This window comes from Hippocampus guttulatus, chromosome 5 (genome assembly GCF_054856545.1).
Source record: "Hippocampus guttulatus isolate MCC_2025c chromosome 5, RoL_Hgut_1.0, whole genome shotgun sequence".
Lineage (NCBI taxonomy): Eukaryota > Metazoa > Chordata > Actinopteri > Syngnathiformes > Syngnathidae > Hippocampus > Hippocampus guttulatus.
In genome coordinates, this window is record NC_141265.1 from 22648029 (window position 1) to 22674508 (window position 26480).

The window sequence follows — 26480 nt, forward strand, 5'->3', positions numbered from 1 at the left end:
CTCACGAGGGTCGCGGGCGTGCTGTAGCCTAACCCAGCTGTCTTCGGGCGATAGGCGGGGGACAACCTGAACTGGTTGCCACCCAATTGCAAGGAACATGCAGACAAACAACCACGCACGCTCACACTCAATCTTGGGATGATTTAGAGTGTTCCATTAACCTGCCACGCATGCTTTTGGAATGTGGGAGGAAACCGGAGAACCCGGAGAAAACCCACGCAGGCACGGGGAGAATATGCAAACTCCACACAGGAAGGCCGGAGCTGGAATCGAACGCTGTAGCTCTGCATGCACTGTGAGGCGGACGTGCTAACCAGTCGACCACTCGTGTGCAAGCATTTTTGTAAAATATTTTCGAACATTACATGTCCAGTGTATTGTTATTTTAAAATATTATAACCACCCATTGCATGTGTTTATTTCAAGATGAATCTACAAATAGCTTTGTGTTACTCACTGTCGGTGAAGAAGACATGGGCTGCCCTATACCTCGGAGACCGTGGATCTCTGAAGTCATCAATCAGACCCTCAACGGACTGTCAACAGAAAATAATACGATTTCTCATGATCTTGTGTAAAAAGTAGTTAATTCTGGAATGATCCATGACTGTGAGCAAAGACACACTTCTTTACATAAGGAAATCCATTGGTGACTGTTTGGAAAACAGTATAACAATGAAATAATACAAGAACTACAGTATTTGCATCCCTGCGTTTCCCATCAAATCAAGCAGGCACCATGAGTGCCACAGTTATAGGCAGGTTTCCAGCTGTAGCTAAAATATGGGTCACTCGCAGGCTGGGACAGCGTCTTGTTTCACACTGTGTTTTCTTTGAACAGCATTCAAAAAAACGTTTAAGAAGTGAGGACCCAAATTGTTGAAGCTTTGTCGGTGGAATTCCTTCCTATTGCTTGATGTACAGCTTCAGTGCAGGGTCTCCGTTATTGCATTTTACACTTCATCACACACCACATATTTTCAATGGGAGACAGGTCTGGACTGCAGGCAGGCCAGTCTCGTACCCTCACACTTTTAAACTTTACTACGAAGCCACACCGTTGTAAGAATGTGTTTTGGCATTGTCTTGCTGAAATAAGATGGGATGTTCAGAAAAAGGGTCATGAAAAAACGTGTTATAGTGTTACTATAACAGTTTTTAACATTGAAAAATGACATTATAACAGCTTGAATTGTAATCAAATGAGCACAAAGAAAAAAAAGTATTTTATCATCTTTCATATTTATTGTTTCATTGTCGTCCTGAATTCATGCGGCACAAATTCGCTTGTCTCTCTTGTGGTCGAAACACAAGGCAATTGGCTAGCTTTTGCTGCTCCCTAGCGGTATGAGAAGGTACTACACGATTACTTTCTGGGCGATAGACCGCACAGGCATACAAGTTGGATATTTTCCCGCGGCACACCTGACAATGTCACAATGAAAGACACTGGCTTGGATGGCAGCATATGTTTCTCCAAAACCTCAATGTACCTTTCAGCATTAATGGTGTTCATCACCGATGCCATTGGCACTAACACAGCCCCATACCATCACATGCTAGCTTTTGAACGTTACGTCCATGGCAGTACGATTGCTTCTTTACCTCTTTCGTTCAAAGGACATGATGTCTGCAATTTCGAAAATGAATTTGAAATGTGGACATGTCAGACCAAAGAACACTGTTCCACTTTGCATCAGTCCATCTTATGATGAGCTCGGGCCCAGAGAAGCCTAAATTCTTTGCAATAGTAAGTTAAGGGACATTGTCCTGAAACTATTGTCTCACCTAGTTATTCACAAAGAGGTGACCCTTACCGGAGATTTGCTTGTGAATGATTTGCTTGCAATTCAGGGAAGCTCATTTCATATCCAATCATGGCACCCACCTGTTCCTAGTTAGCCTGTTCACTTGTGGGATGTTCCAAACAGGTGTTTGATGAGCATTCCTCAAATATCTCAGTCTTTTTTGCCTCCAGTCCCAGATTTTTTGGAACGTGTTGGAGCCATAAAATGATTGAAAGTTAATTTATCAATAAGTTGATAATTTGCTCAAAACAATAATGTTTGTTAGTTTGAACATGAAATATCTTGTTTAGAGTATTCAATTAAATGTAGTTTGAACAGGAGTTGCAAATCATTGTATTCTGTTTTTATTTGTGTTAAACACCCACTTCTTTGGAATTTGGTATGTGTACACACACACACACACACACACACTACCATTCAAACGTTTGGGGTCACATTGAAATGTCGTTATTTTTGAAGGAAAAGCACTGTACTTTTCAATGAAGATAATTTTAAACTAGTCTTAACTTTAAAGAAATACACTTTATACATTGCTAATGTGGTAAATGACTATTCTAGCTGCAAATGTCTGGTTTTTGGTGCAATATCTATATAGGTGTATAGAGAGAGGCCCATTTCCAGCAACTAACTATCACTCCAGTGTGCTAATGGTACAATGTGTTTGCTCATTGGCTCAGAAGGCTAATTGATGATTAGAAAACCCTTGTGCAATCATGTTCACACATCTGAAAACAGTTTAGCTCGTTACAGAAGCTACAAAACTGACCTTCCTGTGAGCAGATTGAGTTTCTGGAGCATCACATTTGTGGGGTCAATTAAACGCTCAAAATGGCCAGAAAAAGAGAACTTTCATCCGAAACTCGACAGTCTATTCTTGTTCTTAGAAATGAAGGCTATTCCATGCGAGAAATTGCTAAGAAATTGAAGATTTCCTACAACGGTGTGCACTACTCCCTTCAGAGGACAGCACAAACAGGCTCTAACCAGAGTCGAAAAAGAAGTGGGAGGCCGCGTTGCACAATTGAGCAAGAAGATAAGTACATTGGAGTCTCTAGTTTGAGAAACAGACGCCTCACAGGTCCCCAACTGGCATCTTCATTAAATAGTACCCGCAAAACACCAGTGTCAACATCTACAGTGAAGAGGCGGCTGCGGGATTCTGGGCTTCAGGGCAGAGTGGCAAAGAAAAAGCCATATCTGAGACTGGCCAACAAAAGAAAAAGATTAAGATGGGCAAAAGAACACAGACATTGGACAGAGGAAGACTGGAAAAAAGTGTTGTGGACGGATGAATCCAAGTTTGAGGTGTTTGGATCACAAAGAAGAACGTTTGTGAGACGCAGAACAAATGAAAAGATGCTGGAAGAATGCCTGACGCCATCTGTTAAGCATGGAGGAGGTAATGTGATGGTCTGGGGTTGCTTTGGTGCTGGTAAGGTGGGAGATTTTTACAGGGTAAAAGGGATTCTGAATAAGGAAGGCTATCACTCCATTTTGCAACGCCATGCCATACCCAGTGGACAGCGCTTGATTGGAGCCAATTTCATCCTACAACAGGACAATGACCCCAAACACACCTCCAAATTGTGCGAGAACTATTTAGAGCAGAAGCAGGCAGCTGGTATTCTATCGGTAATGGAGTGGCCAGCGCAGTCACCAGATCTGAACCCCATTGAGCTGTTGCGGGAGCAGCTTGACCGTATGGTACGCAAGAAGTGCCCATCCAACCAATCCAACTTGTGGGAGCTGCTTCTGGAAGCGTGGGGTGCAATATCTCCAGATTACCTCAACAAATTAACAGATAGAATGCCAAAGGTCTGCAATGCCGTAATTGCTGCAAATGGAGGATTCTTTGACGAAAGCAAAGTTTGATGTAAAAAAAATCTTATTTCAAATACAAATCATTATTTCTAACCTTGTCAATGTCTTGACTCTATTTTCTATTCATTTCACTACGTTTGGTGGTGAATAAGTGTGACTTTTCATGGAAAACACAAAATTGTTTGGGTGACCCCAAACTTTTGAACGGTAGGGTTAGGGTTAGGTACCTATATATAAAAAATATGGATAGAGTATACCACTATCCAATGACATATAGGTTTGACAATAACCATTATCACATCAGAAAACTTACTGTACAAACTGCACATGTCAATGTAGTAATTACTCAAGGATTGCCTTTCTTGCTTACAAATGCAAAAGTCTTTGTTAAATCTTTTGAAACTGTGGTTTCATTACATTTGTGCTTGTTGTATTTCACAGATTTTTTTTCTTACCTCGTCAGAGGGCGTTATGAGATAGATGGCCTCCATGCTGGGCAGAGGCTCCCGTCCCTTGGATACGTCCTCTACAACTGTGAAAAAGAGCAATGTTTTAATTACCAAACTCTTATTAATCATCAGTTATTAAGACATGTGTCAAGTTGCTGGACACTTTTTGCTGGCAATGCCAGTGGCCGGTGGAACTTTCAACTTCGCTGGCATTTTTGTCGTTTGTTATTAAAAATAAAATGTTTTGTTCTCATTTCATTTGATTGGTTATTTTTAACGGCAACACCTTGCCAAACTCTGCGCTTGGCTGGCAACCGGTTCAGGGTGTCCGGCCTACTGCCCGAAGACAGCTGGGGTAGGCTCCAGCACCTCACTGCGACCCTTGTGAGGATAAGCGGATCGGAAAATGAATGGATGGATGGATGGACACCTTGCCAAACTTTGTTGCGACAAATCGACCTATGTGGAGATGAACCAGACTCTAGAGCTGGGGTCAGGAACCTGTGGCTCGTTTGATGATTGCATCTGGCTCACAGATAAATCTAAATATTCTCGCTTGTTTAATTTTGGAAATTGTTCTGTCCAAAAAAAGGCAAGTCTTCACACGAGCAATTTTTAAAATATTTTAGTCAGAAAGTTGGCACATTACCAAACTGCACACTCAATTGCAGTATCACATAAAAATACCCATAGTGCAACATGAGAAGCTGTATCGTCACTTAATTATATCAGACGAAACCTTAAACCACGTCATGAAGTGACTGCCCATCAACATTTGCACTTTCAAATCACGATTACCATGATATCGCACGTGTCAAACTCATGGCTCGGGGGCCAGATCTGGCCCGCCATATCATTTTGTCTGGCCCGCAAGAGCAAATCAAGCATGTCAACTTTTCCATGATACTTGCTGAAGTCTGAACCAAAATTTCAAATTGCCATATGTAATCCATCATAACACAGAGAGATTGCAAGAATTATCTCATTATGTACTTCGTACATTAACGTAAACAATGGCTGAACAAACCATTATTCTTGACTTCTGATTTCTAAACTAGTTATCCACCAATTTGTTGTGCACTGAATTTGTAATATGTGGAGGTGATTAAACACTTGTACGGTTTTACAAAATTCACAGTCATAATGGCCCTCTCAGGGAAACCGTAACTACAGTGTGGCCCGCGACAAAAATGAGTTTGGCACCCCTGCACTATACCGTCGTAAGGCCTTACAGTAGATAGCGCCCAATTCAGGTCACTGGTTTGGGGGCATAAAGCAGCTGCCTGGTTTGCCTTGCGGCAAGAATTGCCTCATGCAACTATACCTTCTGACAAAAATTATGTAATCACCATTCTCAGAGGATGTTCAGTCAGTTCTTAAAATTTCGGTACTCAGTTACAGTTCCATTTTCAGACCAAGCAGAGGGTGGCAACATATCAATTCAGAAGAAAGAATTATGGAATCCATCCATTTTCCACGCCGCTTATCCTGAACAATGGTCACGAGGGCTACTGGTGCCTATCCCAGCTAACTTTAGGTAGAAGGCGGACTGCAGCTTGAACTCCTCGCCAGTCAGTCACAGAGCACGTGTCGAGGAAAACAACCTTTCACACCGTCACTGATTGGGAACCGATCCAACGCTGCCTGCACACAAGTCAGGCGAGTGTACCACTACATCATTATTGACTAAAATTGTGGAATCACCCTCTTAATTTCCATTCCCAAAACTAACACCTGTGTCAGACATGCTGATTCGTCTGCAGTTAATGCAGAAGAAGGGCCAATGATCTGATAATGTACAACATGCTTGATATGTCTCTTCCGCCAGGGTGGAACCCCCGCCAAAAAACAAAAACAAAAACAAAACATGCACATAATTTGTCTTGAAGAGCTGGGAACTTTCCATTTCAAGCTACATTAATGAATGAAGGTGCCCAAGGCCCAGGAGCAGCAGCCTTGGTCAGACATCTGAAGAGAAAGAAATACAATACTTCGACCCCATCAGTCCTGAAGTAAACCATAAAACGATATGTGTTGTCTTTCAGATGAATTTGCACTGGTAAAAACAGGGGTACTCACTGGTGATTCCCTCTGACATGATGTCTGTCATCTTGCAGCAGGAGGAAATCATCCTCATACTCAGCTTGTCCACCACAAGCACCTACAGACAAGTGAGACTCTTTTTAGCAGGGAATTTATTGTTCGAATCCTCTGTGAATCTAGAAGTCGAATGTGCACTTACTTTCCATTTTCCTTTTTCTCTCGCCTTCTTGATGACACCATTCATTATCTCTATAATGTGAGAAACACGCAACAAATTATTTTCTCAATAAAAATTAACTCCTAGTTAAAAGGGATCTTTGACGTCCATAGCAGTATTTATGCAGTACCGGTACTGTATTTTTAAACATCCTTGGAATAATATCTACCCCTTATAAAAATCCTAGTTGATATAGTGTAGCAAAAACTTTATTCACAAATTTGCACTTGACCAACCACTATTTGGGCAGCAATAGAATTGAACTTGAAACAACAAGCAAATGACCAAAAAATAAATGAATCAAAACATTGAAATATAGCTGATGTTTCACAATTTGTTTTTCTTGGGTGGATGGGCATACAGATAAAGAGTGTCCCAGTTTCCATCACTGGGGTTTAACAATCCAGTCTGTCCTCTCTGGAGGGTAAACGCAATCCCTGCCTCTAATCTGCTTGAAATCCTCTTAGTATACAACCCTCACAATCACTATTTCAGGGTGGCTGTGTATCATCTGACAACGTCACAGGAAAGCAACAGCCCTCAGAAACAGAGAGACACACGAAACCTCTGAAGGAATTCTATACATCCTGTTTTTGTTTGTAATGTTTGGAGTGACATTTGGAGAGGAGTAAGATTCTGGCATGACTTTAATGAAGACAATATCAGCAACAATGCTTGATTTGGTCCGCAAAAATCGTCTAAAAGAGACTTTTTGTCAATTCAAAAATGCACCAGTGACAGTGGCAATTCATTGATGGCTGACGACTTAGTCATTGCCAAACAAAACAACATTTGCAATGACCGTCTCATAGAAACATTTTTAGGGGGGGGGGACAAACAAAGATCAGGTGTGCAGGGATGTAACAAAATATTTTCCGAGTAGATATTTTCCCCAAATATTTAAACCAATGTTTTATTTCATAAATAAATGATATCACACTGGAACTTTGTGTACTTGCTTTCATTACATTTTTAGTATTGAATAAATTGAATTAAATTCAAAGTGTTTCACGAACAACAAGTCCATTGTGAAGTCTGCCGTTAACCTTTCATCTCCCCATAACCCTGAACAGCTTCAACGGTATAAAAAATGGATCTATGAACCAGAAATTAAATTAAAAGGAATCATGAATCAGTCACGAAGAGGGTTCTTGAAGATGACCTATCCATTTTAAAGTGACTTAAATATAATTTTCTTTTCCCAATAACAATTCCTTCCCTAATAGTTGTCAACATCTCAACCGATGATTTGGAGGCATGTTTGTTTGGTGTATTGAACTAGAATAGAATTCACAAAGAATACACAATTGCACTTATGTTACCCTGTAAAAGAAATCCACTTTACCGATACAGTACAAAAAACAAGATATTGCTTGTTTTGAAATACATAATATTGCATTACAGTCCAGTATTTAAAGCATTTTGAGGTAGTATCACCATAAAACAAGCATTAAAAAATGTGAACACATGAAATGAAAATGGAAAATGTGTCAAATTAAATTTTATATATCATTTTAGAATAATATTATGTTTTCGTATGGTTCTAGATTGATATTTACTATAATATTTAACTTAGGTTGATCATGCATGGAGATGCACCATCGGTGTTGATCAAATACTGTAACAAACAGAGAAGTAACAATAAAAACACTCCTTACTTTCTCCAACAACGCCTTTTAATCCAAAAGGTGCCATGGCTGATTTCGGATGCGCGTCCACCTACCTCTTCGCGGGGTTGTGGCTAACAGAAAAAAAACGGACCGAATTAGAAACATAGACATAAAAATCTAGATACCGCTGAGAAGGCCATTTTGTACGTCAATCTCGCCATCTAATTGGATGTGGCAAAGCGGAGCGATAGTGAAGATACTTCTTTCATTTGCTGATTAAATGTAGCTGATTTACATTCAAAGCCAAATCTCAAGACTTCACAACTACTTTAAACTATATTTGGCCTTTACAGCACAATTTACCGAATATATTTTTGTTGTCTTGGAAATATTTGCTTTTAATTGCATGTCATATTTTATCTACTATTTTCATTTTTTCCCATAAGTTTCATTTCAGGGGCGCAGAGGGGATTTTTCAAGGGGCAGAGGATTCGGGACCAAGCTTATAAACATCACGTAAAATTACAATACATAGATTATTCAAATGCAACTAAAATCATTACAAAGTGGCGGCACTTTTCAAAAGATTGGTAAAATGGGACTATTCAATAGATTTTAGTGCCATGGAATAGTGTCGTTTGAAATTGAAAATTTAATCAATCAATGAAAGAAAATCAAATTTGTTAAATACTTCCCTCAAAGAAGTCACTAGAAGTAAAACTCACGACAATTGTGCATCTATAGTGGCAGGTTTTAATGACAGTGTTGATGTCTCTGCCTGCTCTGATGGTTGACAAAAAGGTAAGCTTCACGAAAATTGCTTGACAAATGAGGACTGAAAATTTCAATGCAATGCAATGCATTTGATGGTAACGTTGCCGCCACCAAAGTCACTGGGGTGGGCAGCTACCATGCGTAGTTGCATTATGACAGTTGTAGCAATTTAGCAAATGCTCAGCCCGTTTCTTTAGTTACCGCGAGACATTCACCTTCACGCATTTAGGTATTGCGTTAGGACAGCACCTGCCCGTTTCCGGGTTTGCGTTCTGCTCAAGGTCATTCCGTTCTGTTCGATGTCAACCTTGTCCTTTAAACTCCTTTGTACAGTTTACCTCATCGGCGATTCCTTAAGCCCTCGAGTACAGGGTGACCCAAAAAAAAACGGGCCCCAACTCTAATTAGGCCCCGTTTCTTAGTGTTTTGTCAGAATGAAATGAAACTTTGGCCATAACTAGTTTATTATATTCATAATGGTAATCATCTCATCTCATCAGACGGAGCAAGTTCTCACACCTCAAACCTGTCCCGAGATTGGCTGAAAGAGAACTTCGGAGGCCGAGTGATCAGTCTCAAGACTGATTTTGAGTGGGCACCCCATAGCCCGGACCTAAACCCCCCAGATTTTTTTCTTTGGGGCTATTTTAAGGACAGAGTCTACGCAGGGAAACCCAGAACCATCACGGAACTCAAGAAAGCCAACAGGGAGGAGATGAGAGCCATTACCAATTCAGTCTGTAAGAACGTCATGGACAACTTCGTGCTGCGCCTCAAGAAATGCACGGAGCTAAATGGAGGCCATCTAGAACATATGCTGTAGAACGGAGAAAAAAGGCCAAAGACCCAAGTGTTTTGATGTGATGTTTTGAATATAATCAACTAGTTATGGCCAAAGTTTCATTTCATTCGGACAAAACACTAAGAAACGGGGCCTAATTAGAGTTGGGGCCCGTTTTTTTTGGGTCACCCTATATATGACAAAACGTGAGTATAATGAAGTGTACTTGTCCTATTTAATCAGTTGCGACTCGTGTTCACGAGCAAGTTTGCCACATTAGCCCGTTAGCATCGGGCCGCCACGGTTTAGTTTTTCATTTTGTTTCGTTTGTTTATTGAACATAAAACATACACAGTAATAATTTGACAGAAACTAAGGTAAGTAAAATAGTAAAAAGGAAAGAGAAATCAGTCATCATTCAACACAATTATTATGTTCAAGGGAGTAGGGAGAAGTAAAAAACTTATCTAGTCCTACCCCGTGTTATGTGTTTATATATAAATACAGGGAAACTCCTCTAGAACGAAACCTGCATGGGCGAAAATACCCCCTAATGTGAAAAAATCTTCATGCATTAACACCATTCCCATTCTACTGCCCCCCATACAACGAAAAAAAACCCTGTTGCCTATAGAAATCATTTTCTCTGCTCCAGCCTCGCAAAGACATTCACGACAACAAAGTCTAATCCAACAGCGACTTCTGCTTCATTCGGAATCGGCAACAGCAACCACCACACTGGTTTATATCGTGAACAATGTTTAATTCGGTCACTGCTGCTAGTTTCCTGAACGCAGCATACTCATAGCTGCTCTGCCATTGGCTTACCGAGCATCATCCTGGCCTCCAATTGGCCAAGAGGGACCTCACCGTCTATGTGTGTAGATACTGAAGCTAGATCCGTAAAAGATAGAGTGGAATGCATCCGATTAGCTGCTCAAAGTGAATTGCTTATGGCTCGACGGACATTCAAATAAACGAACGTTTCCTCGTATTACGAATGTCGTGGCCAAAACGCTGAAAAACAGTCCACATTGGGCCCACATAAAGGATAACCAACACAATATGACAAAACAAGACGAAAACAACAAAAAATCTAAGCTTTTGCAGAGCTCTTGCCGACTGCTGCCACTACAGCGCCATCTAGAAAAACTCATATATTAACTGGCAATACACAAACACTGACAAACGGTCTCATGAAAAAATACATTACTAACTGATAGTAGAATAATTTAGATTTGTTCTGGAAAAAAATAGGAAAACAAAATAATACTAATATGACAAAAATACTGTGAGAATGTCTCATGTGCCGGTCTATCGATCAATATGTACACAAATACAATAATCCCTCGTTTATCGCAGTTAATGGGGACCAAAACCACCCACGATAAACGAAAATCCGCGAAGTAGCGACCAAAGAACATACACAGGTAAAAAAAAAAGTCCGCAAACGGTCTGCGAGAAGCTGCAAAACAACAGCGAGCCACATAGAGCAACATATACAGTACTGTACTCCATGTATATGAAAAAAAAATTATGAATATGTTTGAAAAAAATCCGCGATGCACTGAAGCTGCGATAAACGAACCGCGAAATAGCGAGGGATCACTGTATACTTATTCACACACAGAACAAGTAGGAAAAAATATGGAACAAGTATAAAATAAGGCAAAAATAGCATTGACATCTGGCTAGTTTGAGCTGGAGCACGTAGTGTCACCCTCAGATCCAGCTTTGCCTGCTACTGTTGCTCCTGCTTTGCTTGTAGATGACTTCGGGAACAGTTTGGCGATCTGGGCATCAAGCTCTTTGGCCTTCTTGATGGACTTCAGCAGTTCAGAGGTAATGGCTGGAAGCTTTGGCCTCGGTGAACGTGAACACCAGCACATCGGTTACCTCCATGAAGTTCTTTTTCTTGACTTTGCTGACTGCAACCCTTCGGTTGCCGCAGTGATTCACCAAAGCCATACAGAATTTATGATAGTTCTTGGACAAGTTCTCCAGCATGTCCCGATCACCATTTTGTTTTGGAGGGCATCTCTTAGCGGGGAATTTGGTGAGGAAAATGCGAGAGGTCTTGTGGACGCAGGGCACTTTCTGGATGATAGATGATAGGTTGCTGATCACTGTCATGATTTAAAAAAAAAGTGAATTACGAGCGCATTCACATTAGCATTAGCAGCAGACTTTGTTGCGTCATCGATCAGTGTGGGGGTTCACAATGGACGTGGTCATGGTCTGGGCCTGGACCAAACATTTGAGTTTGGTCGCTGTAGTATTCTCAAGAAGGGTCTTGTATTTCTCTTTTAATTCACGTTATTGACAGCTCAGCACACCGTATCCATCAGACATTATGCTTGATATCTGTCTTTTGAATTCTTCTTTTCAAATCACAGTTTTACATGGTGCCCCCAAGTGTCCAGACTGAGACACCACAGTCGGATAAAAAGGTGCCTTTCCTACAGGGGCACAGGGGCTACTTCTTGGCTACTGTCAAGGGTTACCAGTTTGATACACACTTCTGAAATAACACATTTGATGAATTTATCTTTAATGTCACTGCTATATTAACAATGAATCATAATTTATATGATGACATTGATCATGTTATTGGGTTTTCACACTAACTGGGAAAAACAGATGAACATTGCAATGCAACGCTGTCTAGAAATCTGCGCCAAATGTTGACATTGTAAACTACTCAGTTGAAGAACATTCCGAAGAAATCACAATGTCCCATCACTGATGAGCTAGTTTCAGAACAAGCCCACAGGCTACTCATGTGGTCCTTGCAGCTACCTGGTGCCTGCTGGCACCACGTTGGTGACCCCTGATTTAGAACTACCTGTAAATGACAAACCTTGGATAGTACAAGCCTGGTTTAACATTCAATATTCCTAAATGTTACATGAAAAGTCAACAAAGTGTATGCAGGAAAGTGGTTAAGAGTGCACGATTGTCTGTGTCTCATGTGTTGTTTTGTATTATTTTGTCATTTTATTGTTAACTTTTCTTTTGATAGTGGCACGGACACCCGCACCGGCTCCTCGTTTTATGTTGAGAGGGAAGAAATTTCATCTGTGCTGTATGTTACACATACAGTACATTTGACAATAAAGTTGATCCAATCCCCCCCCCCAAAAAAGCACTGTTACATTAAATTGAACTCTTTGAACTTCACTTTTATTCCTTAAAAAGAAGGTGTACAACCGCATACATAGTCTGATTGGGACTTTTTGGGCCTTAGGATATTAAGATGGCAATTATCTCAAAATGCTGTATAGGGACATACAAGGGACCAAAAAAAGAAGTGATTTTATGCATTTTCTATTTTTTTAATATTTAATTAAATAGCAATTAATTAATCAGCATCTGTCTCAAAAAAATCTCTCAGTCGGGCCCTCATAATTACAGTAAATATTTGTAGGAAAAACACACCTAAGACATGAATATAAAACAATCAAATAAAAAACAGTAAATACAGCGGTAACTGAGCCACTTTTTGGTCTCAACAAGCCAGATGAAAATCACTGAGTTAGTGTGTTGCAAAGGCAACACACCCACAGTGTGCAAAATTATGTTCAGTACAAAAAAAAAAAAAAAAAAAAGATGATACAATAACATAATACACTGCTATACAAAGTACGCTGCTAATTCAGCCATTTTGTCTTTAGGCTTTTTTGGGGGTCCACGACGTCCCCTGCCTCGCCCTCGTCCTCGTCTCGCACCTCCACCTCGGTGCATGGGGTGCCTCATGGTAGCGTGTTTAAGTTCCACAAGACCCTGGAAGACTGAATCACAGAAAACACAGCCGGTGTGTTGGGTCTCACCAGCAGGCAGTGGAGTGCGGGCTTTATTGAAGTCTACAGTGACCAAGGAGGCATCGCAGGCATTGCAATTCTCTTGAGCAACCTGCGCAAATAAGAAATGCAGTTTTCATCAAATCACAGGGATGAGCTCACTCGGCACCAGGGAGGAAAATAAGTGCTTCTTTGAGCAAGAGGAGATTTATGATCAAGTTTTAGAATAAAAAAGGCATCATTTTTGTTGCTCTATGCCACTGTTCTTAGGATACTGTATAGTCCGCGAAAAACAAGCGGTCCAATACTACATTTACATTTAGTCTTCATCTCTCGACCGCTAGATGTCGCAGTCAGGCAGGCTATGTTCACATCGCATGGCGTGATGCCCAATACTATTTTAGAATTCCCTCTTTTTCTGTTCTCATGCATATGACAAAAACAATTCCTGATGGTAATGTTAACTGAACCTGTCCTTGAAGGGAAAAGTATGACGTCGAGTGACACATGCAAAAGATTCGATATGCGGCAGTGTTGACGGAAGTGAACATGATCAAACATGTAGGGGCTCTTTTTTTTTTATCATCTTATATCGACAGAGGAGCAATGCGGCAGGTGGTGCAATTTTTCTGGGGAAATCAGGTGACGCTTTATTTTCTCATCATATCATGGAGAAGTTCAGCAAAATGACGGCTAATAAAGATGACGTGACGTCACTGCCGTGCGTTATAAATGAACCGTCTGTGTAGTTCGATCCTGATCGACCGGGAGATCTAGGACAGGCCCCAAGTGTATCCGAGAGGTGTAGAGAAGAAAAAAAAACAACCATTTGTGTGTCTTTGTACATGTTAGTAATATATTTTTGTGTTAATGTACGCAGCACCCTAATCATCCTATCAGTCTCATTTTCACAAAAAAAATAATAAATAAAATAAAGCAGGTAAATCTTGAATTTACGATGGCGCGTGATTACGTCACCGGAAGTTGTTTGCACTCAGCAGTCTGCAATTGCAGCTTGTGATAAGAGCTGTTACGCTACAATCTTTTATCGTCATTATTCTCATTCAGAGTTTGCTTCGTGTACAATTCACCGAGGGCACCGGCAAAGAATAGGAATCTAGAGGGCCCAGGGAAGCACTTTAAAACGGTACGTGTGAGCTAGCTAAATAGTAAATAGGCTGCAAAGGTGCATTGCATGCCTCCGTGCCAGGCTGTTTCTCATCATTGCGTGCGTGGAAAGGGGCGATCCCGGGAGGTTGGTTGATCGAAAAGTCGATCTGAGGTCCAAAAAGTTTGGGCTCCCCTGGTGTAGTTGAATGACATTTATCAGAGTGTATGCCCTATATTTATAATATCCAGGTCAAGTAACGAGTTTACACTTCAGATCTTTGCTTCCATATCCCTTATTCAGCCTCAAACCCATAGTTTGGTGAAAAATTTTGCACGTTTTAAGTGAAAATAAAAATGAAAAAAAATCTATTCGATTTGCTCTCTGCAGAATCAGGATTGTCCTCCGCGGAATCAACACTTCTTCTCTTTTGATTCCTTGGGGGCCTCATCTCTAGTTTTACTGTTCAATCACAAGGTTTTGTGTGGACGCATGGTCAGTTGTGTGCAAATTTATGGATATCCTCAATCATACACACAAGTCCATATTGATAAATCGCATACTTGGCATGGGAATATTTTGTATGCACGCTTCTCTGCATACACACTCTTGATAAATAAAGCCCCAGGTGCTGTAGTGAGCAAATGTTATGATTGTAGTTGTCTCTATTCAACAAGGTATCGTTCTCTTTTTTTATTTAACAATTTAAAACACTTCCTAGATGTTTTCAATAACACGTCGGACATGTTTTTGTCAAAATAAAATGTTCCACCCCGTTTATAAAGCCTTACAGAACAAAACCTTTAAGGACCATCCTGTCCTGTCTTAATAAAAGTGAGTGCCACTTAACCCCCATCAATGGCAAGTAGAGTTTTTTTGTTGCTTTTTTTTAAACCACGAGTACCCAGGAAGCGTATGGAATAAACTTGTGGGAGTGGAGCCCAGCGTCTGGGGAAAAATACATACAAAAGGTATGTGGTGGGAAGTGATTTGTGAAACTGGTAACCCAGAAGTGGGTGCCCGTAAGTCAAGTGGATGTGAATAGGAAATTAGCCAGTGAATGAGCTTTAAATATGAATTATGAAACCTCTGCCGTTAGTCTCTCACCATACTTTTTTGGGGGTGTGGCAGGGGGACAGACTGGTGAAATGTCAGGACAGAAGCACTTTAAAAGGGTGGACCAGGACGGCGGATGATTATTTTCTGAATAAAAACGAAGGGACGACGATGGAAGGGTGCCCAGGTCGCGGGCGGAGGACATACAGGCAAAATAGGCTATTTCTTCTCTATATCTCTGGATATAGAGAAGAAAAGACGATTCACAGGACAAGACAATATAAACACTTATGAAGTATATTACCTGCACTCTATGTGCATGTTCAAAGAAATGTACGACGACGTTGCATCTATTACAGGACATCTTCCATTTCGGCCCAGAAGTTGGATCCAGCACCAAAACTCCACTGTCACACTCCACACACTGTCCAATACCCAAAGAGTTGAGAGAGTGCTGGCAGGAAGGATGGGTGCATTCATTGCATCCTACATCTAGGCGAATGGGGTAGGAATACAGAAGATAACATGAATTAGGGACAATGTTCCAAATATATATATCCATCCATCCATTTTCCGATCCACTTATCCTCACACGGGTCGCGTTGGAGCGTATCCCAGCAGTAGGCGGGGGACACCCTGAAAAGGTTGCCAGCCAATCGCAGGGCACACAGAGACGAACAACCATCCGCGCCCACACTCACACCTAGGGACAATTTAGAGTGTTCGATCAGCCTGTCATGCATGTTTTTGGAATGTGGGAGGAAACCGGAGTACCCGGAGAAAACCCACGCAGGCCCGGGGAGAACATGCAAACTCCACACAGGGAGGCCGGAGCTGGAATTGAACCCGGTACCTCTGCACTGTAAGGTCGACCGGCTAACCACTGGATCACCGGGCCACCCTCCAAATATGTCATACAGAGTAGAATATATATATTGATCAAACATGAATATTCATTCATTCATCTTCCGAACCGCTTTATCCTCACTAGGGTTTTATATACATATATAAAACCTCAAATGTGAATATTTAAGAATCATAAATGAAATTCCTCCGGATTTTACCGAAATTCCAGATTTTCAAATTTTAATGAAAATTTCTGAGAGTTGTGGAAAAATTGCCGACAATTAATCCGGATATTAGTTGACAACATTGAACGAACACGCGTCTGAGTTCGTTGTTTTGCTTTCACGAGCGGAGCTTTCATGTTAGTTGAGGCACGAACACTAGTAACAGTAAAGAGATTTTCGTCTCTTTATAAACACACTTGCTAAACCCCAGTCGAACGAATAAAAGACGCCGTGGACAAGACAGTTGTTGTCGTAAAAATATATATTTGGACAAAAAGGGAAATACACATATTGGCAGAAAAACGTGTCCGTCCGACTTCGAGTGTCGTCTCGGCTAGCTTAGCTTAGCTGTTGTCGTGTGTGTCGTCGGTTGCGTCGGCGCTGATTGGTTGAAATCAAAAGACGCGCTTGCGTACATGTTCGCGCTGACGCACGCACAACAGAGAGCAGCGGACTATCTACTGCTGAGGCGCGCTTCGCTCGAGCGGCGTCGCCACAACAGTAATACCCTCGCCTCACATTCTCATGGCCTCGCCATATCTCGAAGATTTCGGCGAGAACGGAAGCCACAAAGGGTGCACGTGTGTACACAAAAGGAAGATTAATCATTGAATGTTGAGTATTTGAATAGCGTTTTTGTAAACTAATTAATGCGTGATCAGCCAGGTGTGTGCGTGCGTGTGTGTGTGTGTGCGTGTGTGTACACACATACACGACCAAAAGGACGAGGAGCGATGCCCGGGAAGCGGTGCAGCGCAGGCGAGGAGCCCGATCGAGGACAACCGTGCGACGACCGACGGTCCAAAACCACAACGAACCGCGACAGGAGTGACTCCCCCATGACGAGAGCAAACCGCAGAAGCGACAGCAAACCGCTAAAAAACGCTAAAAATGAATAATTGCAACAAAAAATAAATAAATAAAAGGCTAAAAAAAAAAGAATAATTGCGGGCGAGCAGCGGCAGCCAGACGCGCCAGCGTTCACTCAACCCGGAAGTGTGTGTTACCGATGTTAGATGCCATGTCAGACTTTTTTTATTTTAATCTTTTTTTTCCCCCCACGCATTTCCTCCTCCCACCCCTTGCGGTCGACTTGGGACCAGTTCGCTGGCTCCCGGGCGATTCTGATCGACGTATTGGGCAGCGCTGCCTTAAAATCAGAGGTAATTCGCTGACTAGCTTAGCACTTAGCGCCGTTGTTTGCGCATGAGCGGTGATGCAGTCATCTGATTGGTTGCTCTCTATGTCAATCAAGTAACGGGATTGATGATATGCTGAATAGCTTCGCACTTCGCGCCGTTGTTTACGCATGAGCGATGATGCACTCATCTGATTGGTTGCTCTCTATGTCAATCAAGTAACGGGATTGATGATAGGCTGACCGAGTACGTTCTGTGAAGTTGGCGCCTTGTTTGAATGGCATCGCCGCTGCTGAGGCGTTTTCGACGCTTGTCGTGTGAGAGCCCGGGAGCCGCATTGAACCAGCCAAAGAGCCGCATGTGGCTCGTGAGCCGCGGGTTGGCCACCCCTGACCTAAGCCCTCAGAAAATTCTTCAGGTGTCATGATCTATACCGTGATGGATGTCAGGGGTGTACACGGTGAACATAATTTGAGAAAGACCAGTGCTACTGTAATGGTGTTTTGTGTTGGGTCAAAGTGCTTTTGATTTTTGCAGCGCAACAGCATCCATTACAAACTGAAATGATACAGGAGTCCATCAAGTGAGTCCGCACTCACTGTTGGTGACGTAACCAATAGCTTCTTTAAACTGAGCACTTGTTCCCTCATTAATGTACAGTACTTCTTAACCAGCAGGGAAGAGGCTGTTTGAATACTCAGAGAGATCAGTAATTCAAACAAAATACATAAAGTGGTCAGACAAGGCTATGTCAGATTAGATTTTATTAAATTTTTTATTGTGTTCGGTTTTGAAGTTACCTTTGTTGAGTATTTATATAATTCAGGATGATTTTTATTCCTATTATTTCTATATATATATTTTTGTTATAGCTGTTAACTGTTTACTGCGCATAAAGATTGTCAAATGGCATGTTGTAGTCTGGTCTTGTATCTATGATTCATTAGGAATAAGGAAAGGTGGGGCAGCATGGGAGTGGGCTCCAAATAAAATCTTGCTCGGGGCTCCAATTTGTTTTGGGGCCGCCCGGCGTGGAGACATCATTCTTCTCCCATGTGCCAAGGGGTATTTCATGGAGGATTTGTAAAGTTGTTATCCTGTTGCGTGATTTGGTACAAGAGCGAGAAAAAAGTGATTCAACCCAATATGAAATTGATTCCAATTTTAGCCATAAATAACATGTATGTCCATGTCTGGAGCTATCGACCCGGAGAAGGACAGCTATTACTTATAGAAAAGGAAAACAATCAACTTCATTAACTCCACAGAATAAGCAATGCAGTATTCTTACTTTTTTTCATGTCCCTGAAAGGCGGGTTGCTAAAGCAGTAGGGGCACAGAGGGTAACTTTTGCCTCGGGTGCCAGAGGTCCACAGTACGAGCTCAAAGTCATCCAGCGGACAGCGAAGCTCCTTGTAGAGCTTGATGGCTCCATTCTGAGGTAGACTATATGTCTCATCACAGTGGGAGCAGTGCAGTCGACTGGGCTTGGCCTGCAAACATGTTAGAGCAATAATCAATCATAATACATTTTACTTATATCATGACTTTCGCTAGTCGCCTCAACACTTCTGTCATCATCATCAAGATGACACTGGTGTGCCTAAAAACGGAGCATGCAGTTTTTACACACACATGTGCATGTGCACGCGCGCGCGCACGCACACACACACACACACACACACACACATATTACTGGATTTTTTCTCAATAAAATAGGTGTATCTACAATTCTGTTGACACACATATATTTATTTAAAATGGCATTTTTATTGTCTTATGTCTGTTTAGGAAGTGCCGAGTCCTATGTGGCACCCTGCATCATTTAAGTTGACCACGCCTGGTCTAAATAATTCACCACATATTCAAATTACACAAATTACAGATATTCCCAGCAAAGCTGTGACCTTTGCAGTTGTTATAGCATCATGATGTTCATGATCATGATCATACCAGCTCACTTATGACCGTTGGAGCAAAATGGGCAATGTCTTCGCAACCAGGGATTTGCTATACTCTCTGAAGTATAAACCGCTACTTTTCCCACGCTATGAACCCTGTGGCTTGTCACAGCTGACCAATGAAAGCGTCCGAGTCCGCCCTGACATTGAATAGTCATCCACCATTTGTGGTTGGAGTGCACACGCGTAAGGTAGGGGCAAGCTGCCTGTCAGAGAAATGCAGAAGTGCTTGTGCGAAGCGGTACGCGGCTGCGTAAGGAGCAATTGATAGCAAAGAGAATCATCTTGAGTTTAGTTTCATGAGCATCGGGAATGAGTGCTATAAATACAGCCATCTCTGCACTGCAACACCCATCTCTCTGTTGTTTGTTTGGTGAACGACTCCCAACCTTGCTGGCAACGGACATGCTATCTCCAGGGGGACAGCAACTACGGCCACAGAGTGACATCCAAATACGTAACAAAGAAGACAAGTGAAGAAGACTGTACAAGCTCGTCTGAGAGATTGAGAAAGGTTCTGGGATGCTACTGTGTAACTAGTTGCCTTCAGCACTGTATTGGGAAGGGTCTTCTGGGAGGTGAATAAAAGTAACAATAATAATAACAATTAAGTTCGGATCGAATGTTTTTGTAATCTGATTCATCAATGAATGAAAAAAATAAGCGACAGATCAATAGATTATTCAAATGTGTGGCTAATCCATACCATTGATATTGGTCAATCTCACTCATGGACGAGTGTTGGAATTGGAAACATAAACCTCTGCAACTGAGCCTTTGCCACAGCCCTAGCTTTTTGGAAATGTGTTGCAAGAATCAACAAAATGAAGTATATTTGCAAATAAATAAAACAACAGTCATCAATTTGAACATTAAGTAATTTGTCTTTGTAGTGCATTCACTTGGATATAGGTTGAAAAGGATTTGCAAATCCTTGATTCATGTTTTTATGTTAAACACGTCTTTAACAGAAATTGGGATTCGTACAACCTCAACAAACATTTTTAAATGACTACCTCTTGAACAGTGTCAATCAAAATTGAGCATTATGAGCTTTTTAGAGTTCAGTCTTATCATGGTTAACCTATACAATTCAGAAACAAAATCAGATATAATAAGATAAGATAAGATAAACCTTTATTAGTCTCGCAATGGAGAAATTCCAGATTCACAGCAGCAAAGTTATGAAAGGAAGAAGTAGAACAACAAAATATAGGAGCTGCTGGAAAGGCAGCCACTCATGCGGCGCCATTTTGAAGTCAAAATAACACAACACAACACATAGGACACAGACAGTCGTGCAATCTTCACCACTTTTCTGCATACACTTTGTTCTCTGAAGCAGTTATAGATGAAAGAGGAGAGGATCAAATAATAATAAAATAATAATAATAATACATTTTATTTGTGGGCGCCTTTCTAAGAACTCAAGGACACCTTAGAACGGGGGTGTCAAACGTACGGCCCGCGGGCCGGAACCGGCCCGCAAGGGGGTTCAATCGGGCCCGCGGGATCATTTAAAAGTGGGAAAAAAAGCATAAAACACTGAATTAATATTTTTAATAAGGTGCAATTCATTGAGTATCCGCTAGGGGACACGGTTTTGATCAGAGAAGAAGACAACAGCAGCCTCAGTCCGTCACTGAGACAGACCCATGGCAGCAGACGCTATCAATAGCACTCTCACATTTACACATTTAATAGCACTCTCCTTAGTTTGCAAGGTGTAGGCAGGGATTGCATTTCGATTTTATATGCACGTGTAAATGGTTTAAAACTTCCTTTCTTTATAAATCTCGTTTAATCTTCAAGTGCATGACTATATTTTCCAATACCAATTACTTGTTAAAGTTTGTACAATCAGTTGCAATGCATATACGTGAACGATAAAAGTAAATTGTCGAAGGAATTGCAAGGTGCTTCATGAAATGTTTTGTAAAAGATATGTTCATTAAATTTCAACATTTTCCTAATGCTCTTGTGCTTCTTTATACCAAAACAAAGACATATTGTTTTGGTTACTTATAGCAAAGTGCGGTATCATTTTAATGGTCCGGCCCACTTGACATCTCCCGAGGCCGTACATGGCCCACCATGTGAAATGAGTTTGACACCCCTGCCTTAGAACAAGCAGTTAAGATAAAATAAAACAAAATAGAGACAATGGATTTATGGTTAGAGTGAATAAGCTTGTCTAAACAGATGTGTTTTGAGGCTGGATTTGAAATGTGTTCATGAGTCTGTGTTACGAAGGTCAGCGGAGAGTGTGTTCCAGAGTTGGGGAGCAGAGCGACTGAAGGCTCTGTTTCCCATGGTTACGAGGCGAGCAGGGGGGACAGTGAGGAGGAAGAGCAAAGAGAGGACAGGTGTAGGAATATGGATGAGGTCAGACAGGTATGGAGGGGCAAGGTTATGGATGGCTTTGAATGTAAGGAGCAGGATTTTATATTGAATGCGGTGTAAAATGGGAAGCCAGTGGAGATGTTGGAGGACAGGTGTAATATGGTTTGTGGATGGTGTGAGCGTGATAATGCGAGCGGCTGAATTTTGGACCAGCTGAAGCTTATGGAGGGTTTTTTGAGGGAGACCGAGCAGGAGGGAGTTACAGTAGTCAAGTCGGGAGGTGACGAGGGTATGAACAAGTATAGCAGTGGAGTGAGGGGTGAGAGAAGAGCGGAGCCGGTGAATGTTTCTAAGATGATAATATGCAGAACGAGTGATGTGGTTGATATGTGAGGTGAAGGAGAGGGTGCTATCAAGGATGACACCCAGACTATTGACCTGAGGGGAGGGGGAGATGGAGGAGCTGTGAAAGGGAATGGAGAAATTGTTTATTTTGTTTAGGGTGGATTTGGTGCCAACTAGGAGGAGTTCAGTTTTATTGCTGTTCAGTTTGAGGAAGTTTGAGGTGAACCATGACTTTAATTCCTGCAGACAGTTGGTTATGGAGGATGGTGGAAGTATGGTATTTGGTTTGGTAGGAATGTAGAGCTGGTGTCATCCGCGTAGCAGTTAAAGTGAATGTGATGTTTCCTGAAGATATTACCCAGGGGGAGAAGATAGATTAGAAACAGCAAGGGGCCAAGGACAGAACCCTGAGGAACACCTGAAGTGAGGGGAAAGGAGTGAGATCTAAAACATTTGAGCTGGATAAACTGGGTGCGGTCAGAGAGATAGGAGCGGAACCAGGAGAGGGGGATGCTGGTGATGCCAATGGAGGAGAGTCTGTCGAGGAGGATGGAGTGAGAGATGGTGTCAAAGGCTGCACTGAGGTCAAGCAGGAGGAGGATGGCAAGTGAACCGGAGTCAGCAGAGAGAAGGTCATTGGATATTTTGAGGAGGGCAGTTTCAGTACTATGGAGGGGACGGAAGCCAGATTGAAATTGTTCATAGAGGTTATTGGAGGAAAGATGGGTGTGAAGTTGAGCAGCCACTGTTTTTTCTAGAGGTTTGGAAATGAAGGGGAGGTTTGATATGGGACAGAAATTGTTCAGGTCGGAGGGATCAGAGCCAGGTTTCTTAAGTATGGGAGTGACAGCAGCAGTTTTGAGATGGGAGGGTACATTGCCGGTAGGAAGGGAAGTTTGAATAATGTTAATGATGAGAGGGGAGAGGGCCGGGATAGAGGCTTTGACGAGAACAGTCGGGAGAGGGTCAAGTTGACAAGTAGAGGTTTTGGACTTCTGAATTAAGATGGAGATGTGGTGGACAGATGGGGAGGTGAATGCAGAGAACAGCTGGGTAGGAGCCAGGGAGAGTGGAGAAGGAGGGTTGGGAGCAGGTGAGGGGGTGAGTTGCTGGTGGATAAATTGGATTTTGGATGTAAAAAAATGAGGCCAGAGTATTACAGAAATCGCTGGAATGGAGATGTGATGGAAGAGTGTCAGTAGGTTTAGTGAATTTAGAAATGAGTGAATAGAGTGTTTTGGTGTTACCTTCATTGGAACTGATCAAACCAGAGTAGAAGACTGATTTGGCTTTGGAAATTGAGTCCTTGTAATGGAGGAAGTGGGTAGTGTACATTTCTTTATGAATAGCGAGTCCGGTTTTTCTGTATAATCTTTCAAGTTGACGGCCTTTTGATTTAAGTTGTCTGAGGGCAGGGGTAAACCAGGGTGCTGTTTGGTTGAAGGAGACAGTTCGGGTTTTGAGTGGGTCCAGGGTATTGAAAATTTTATGGAGGTTTGAATTGTAGTATGTCAAAAACTCATCTGTTGTAGAAAGACAATCAGTACTGGGAAGGATGTTGATAAGTGATACTAAATTGTCTGGGTTAATATCCTTGATTTTATGGAAATGTATAATGCGTTGTGGGTTGGATTTGAAAAAGGACAGGTTAACATTGAATGAAAGCAATAGATGATCTGTGTATGGGTGGAGATCGGTTTTACAGTTTGTTGGTGATAATCCTAAACAGCAGATTAAATCCAGAATAAAAAAACTGAAAGTGACTCACAGTCACTTATTTACGTATTGTCGGCACATTGCACAAGCAAATTAAACAAATATTTCTGATACCAAATTGTTTATATATATATATATATTTATATCACCACAATATGATCAGAAGATGATTAAAAGAACTACCAGTACAAATTACTCTGGATTAATGTGAATCAAACACTACTTTCTAAGTATTTAACCTGGTGAAATTGTTACTTCAAGAAATAACACTGGTTCCTGAATTACATTTCTGTGGAATTAAAAACATTAGTGGGCTTCTCACTTTACCTGGTCCCTACAAATAAGAGAGACAGCATCCTCTTGGCATGCAAGCATGTCTAATATACAAACTATTTCTCACAATGAAAGCAAGTCGTCAAACTCCCACTAAAAAGCACATTCAAATCAACAATTTAGTATCAGAAATATTTGTTTCATTTGCTTGTGCAATGTGCCAAAAATACGTAAATAAATGACTGAGTCAGTTCCAGTTTTTTTTCCCCCATGTCTTTCACGAAGCTTTTAAGGTACTTGACAATGACTACAAATGACTATTCAGACCGGACATGTCCTAGTCAGTCAATAAGGACTAAAGGTACTTTAAATTCAAATGCAAGTGGCACAGAATCAATCTCTAACCAGGTCAGGGACACAAACTCAGTCAAATGTCCAGTTGTGTTTGAAATAAATAAATGACCATGAATTTATGTTTTGAAATAGCTCTCAGTTAAAATTACTGTCAGAGGTCCCACATTTGATTTGACATGGTTTGTGTATGCAAGTATGGAAAGTACAGAAAAGTATGGAATTTGATTGAATAAATTTGTCTTACAATGGTTCTATCACAGATCAAAATAGAGATTGATCTGTGTTTTGTTGTTGTTGTTGTTGTTTTTTTTTGGTAATGCCTATATACATATACTGTATTTTCCAGTTCGCAAGCTACCGGTCGATCGCGATTGACGTAATGGGCACCCTTGCGGTATAGTATCAATCTGCGCGTACAGTATCTATCTATCTATAAAACACATACACAGTGTTCCCTCACTTATCACGGTTGTTGGGGACTGGGATCTGCTGCAATAAGTGAAAAACTGCGAAGGAGGGTTGCCCCCCCCCCCCGATGAATTTTGGTCTAAGTGTATGCGGGTACCAGCATGTTTAAAATATGTAAACAGTCTTTATATTTTACACATTTTAGACAAAGACTACAGCAGTTACATATTTACTTCAATTTTTAATTATAAAACCTGATACAGAAATTAACATTCAACAGCATGGCCGTCTGAGAGAGACAAAGAGGCTTGTGTTTGTGGCGCCAAAGGTGCGCTCTGACGGTGGAGCCGCTGTTAGCGTCCAGTTAGCTCCTGGCCAGCTATCCCCGCACAGCCTATGTGTTTATGATAAGACTATTAATCAGCATTGATGAGGAGGAAGAGAAGAGAGATGTGCTGCCTTTTTCAGACAAACCCAATCACCCTCTCTTTCTCTCGCTCGCGCGTGCACGTGTGCTCGCGCTCAGCCTCTCTCTCCCCGCCGCGCATGTAGCAAACAACAGCGTGACGAGACATTGATCAGAGAGTCAACAACGTGACGAGACACAAGGGAATGTGCTGGATGGGGCTGCAAAGATGCGCAGCCAATCAGCTCACGGGATGAATCCACTCGTGCTGTCATTGGTCGACGTTGCACCGGGAACCAATCATGGGTACAGTCATGTACAAAACCTCTGAGTCATTCTGCATTTTTTTCTGAATATACAGTGAAATCATGTTTGCAGCAAGAAATTTTTTTACAACGGGGTTTTTCACTGTAGCAAATTTGACCTCAGATGTAAACACACACACACACGTATGTGTACTCTTTATTTTTATTTCAATAGTGCATAAGTATGAGCACACACTTATTTGACACTTCATATTGTCAGTGTAGAAAGAAAAAAGGGAAAGAAATTGCGAAATATACGATCAGTATTCACTTTCACTTACATCAATTTCTTGGATGTCTTTTATTTTGCTTGCTCCGTCTTTCCTTTTAATCACTTTTACCCTCTCTTCCAGCGTAGGAGCGCTTCTTGTCTTAGCCGCTTGACATCCAAAGGTCCGTTTTGTAGCCATTTTAGCAATGCAACGTCCATACTCGTCTGAATCGAACAATAACAAATACTTCCTGGACCCGGTGGCTTTTCTTTCCACCATCTCACTGTCTCTAACTCGACTGACCCTCGATCGGCACCCAAGACAGCGTTGCTCAGCTGATGTCATGCAATGAACTTTTAAGCCAGCCACGGGACGCTTCGTAGTCCTCGATGGCCATAGTTAGCTCTCGAAGGCTAAAAACCTTACGCTAACTGGAGCGCTTCTCTCTCATTAGCGCTCCAGTTAGCGAAAGGTTTTTAGC

The 26480-nt window shown here is 41.6% G+C and overlaps 2 protein-coding genes across 4 annotated transcripts in view; both read right to left on the minus strand.

Annotated features, from left to right (window-relative positions):
* Positions 1-8069, minus strand: part of stxbp1b (syntaxin binding protein 1b) — a 29846-nt gene extending 21777 nt beyond the window's left edge. For both annotated transcript variants that reach the window (XM_086111294.1, XM_086111293.1), the window contains exons 1-5: positions 7997-8069; positions 6321-6370; positions 6158-6239; positions 4085-4161; positions 458-536 (exon numbers count right to left, since the gene is read on the minus strand). In XM_086111294.1, the coding sequence (XP_085967420.1) occupies positions 458-536; positions 4085-4161; positions 6158-6239; positions 6321-6370; positions 7997-8033 (325 nt within the window). In that variant the 5' untranslated portion in view covers positions 8034-8069. The remainder of the gene's footprint in view (positions 1-457; positions 537-4084; positions 4162-6157; positions 6240-6320; positions 6371-7996) is intronic.
* Positions 8070-12664: 4595 nt separating this feature from the next.
* The window catches only part of top3b (DNA topoisomerase III beta), a 39534-nt gene continuing 25718 nt past the window's right edge, over positions 12665-26480 (minus strand). For both annotated transcript variants that reach the window (XM_086111751.1, XM_086111752.1), the window contains exons 16-18: positions 18968-19169; positions 15772-15959; positions 12665-13415 (exon numbers count right to left, since the gene is read on the minus strand). In XM_086111751.1, coding sequence (XP_085967877.1) covers positions 13137-13415; positions 15772-15959; positions 18968-19169 — 669 coding nt within the window. In that variant the 3' untranslated portion in view covers positions 12665-13136. The remainder of the gene's footprint in view (positions 13416-15771; positions 15960-18967; positions 19170-26480) is intronic.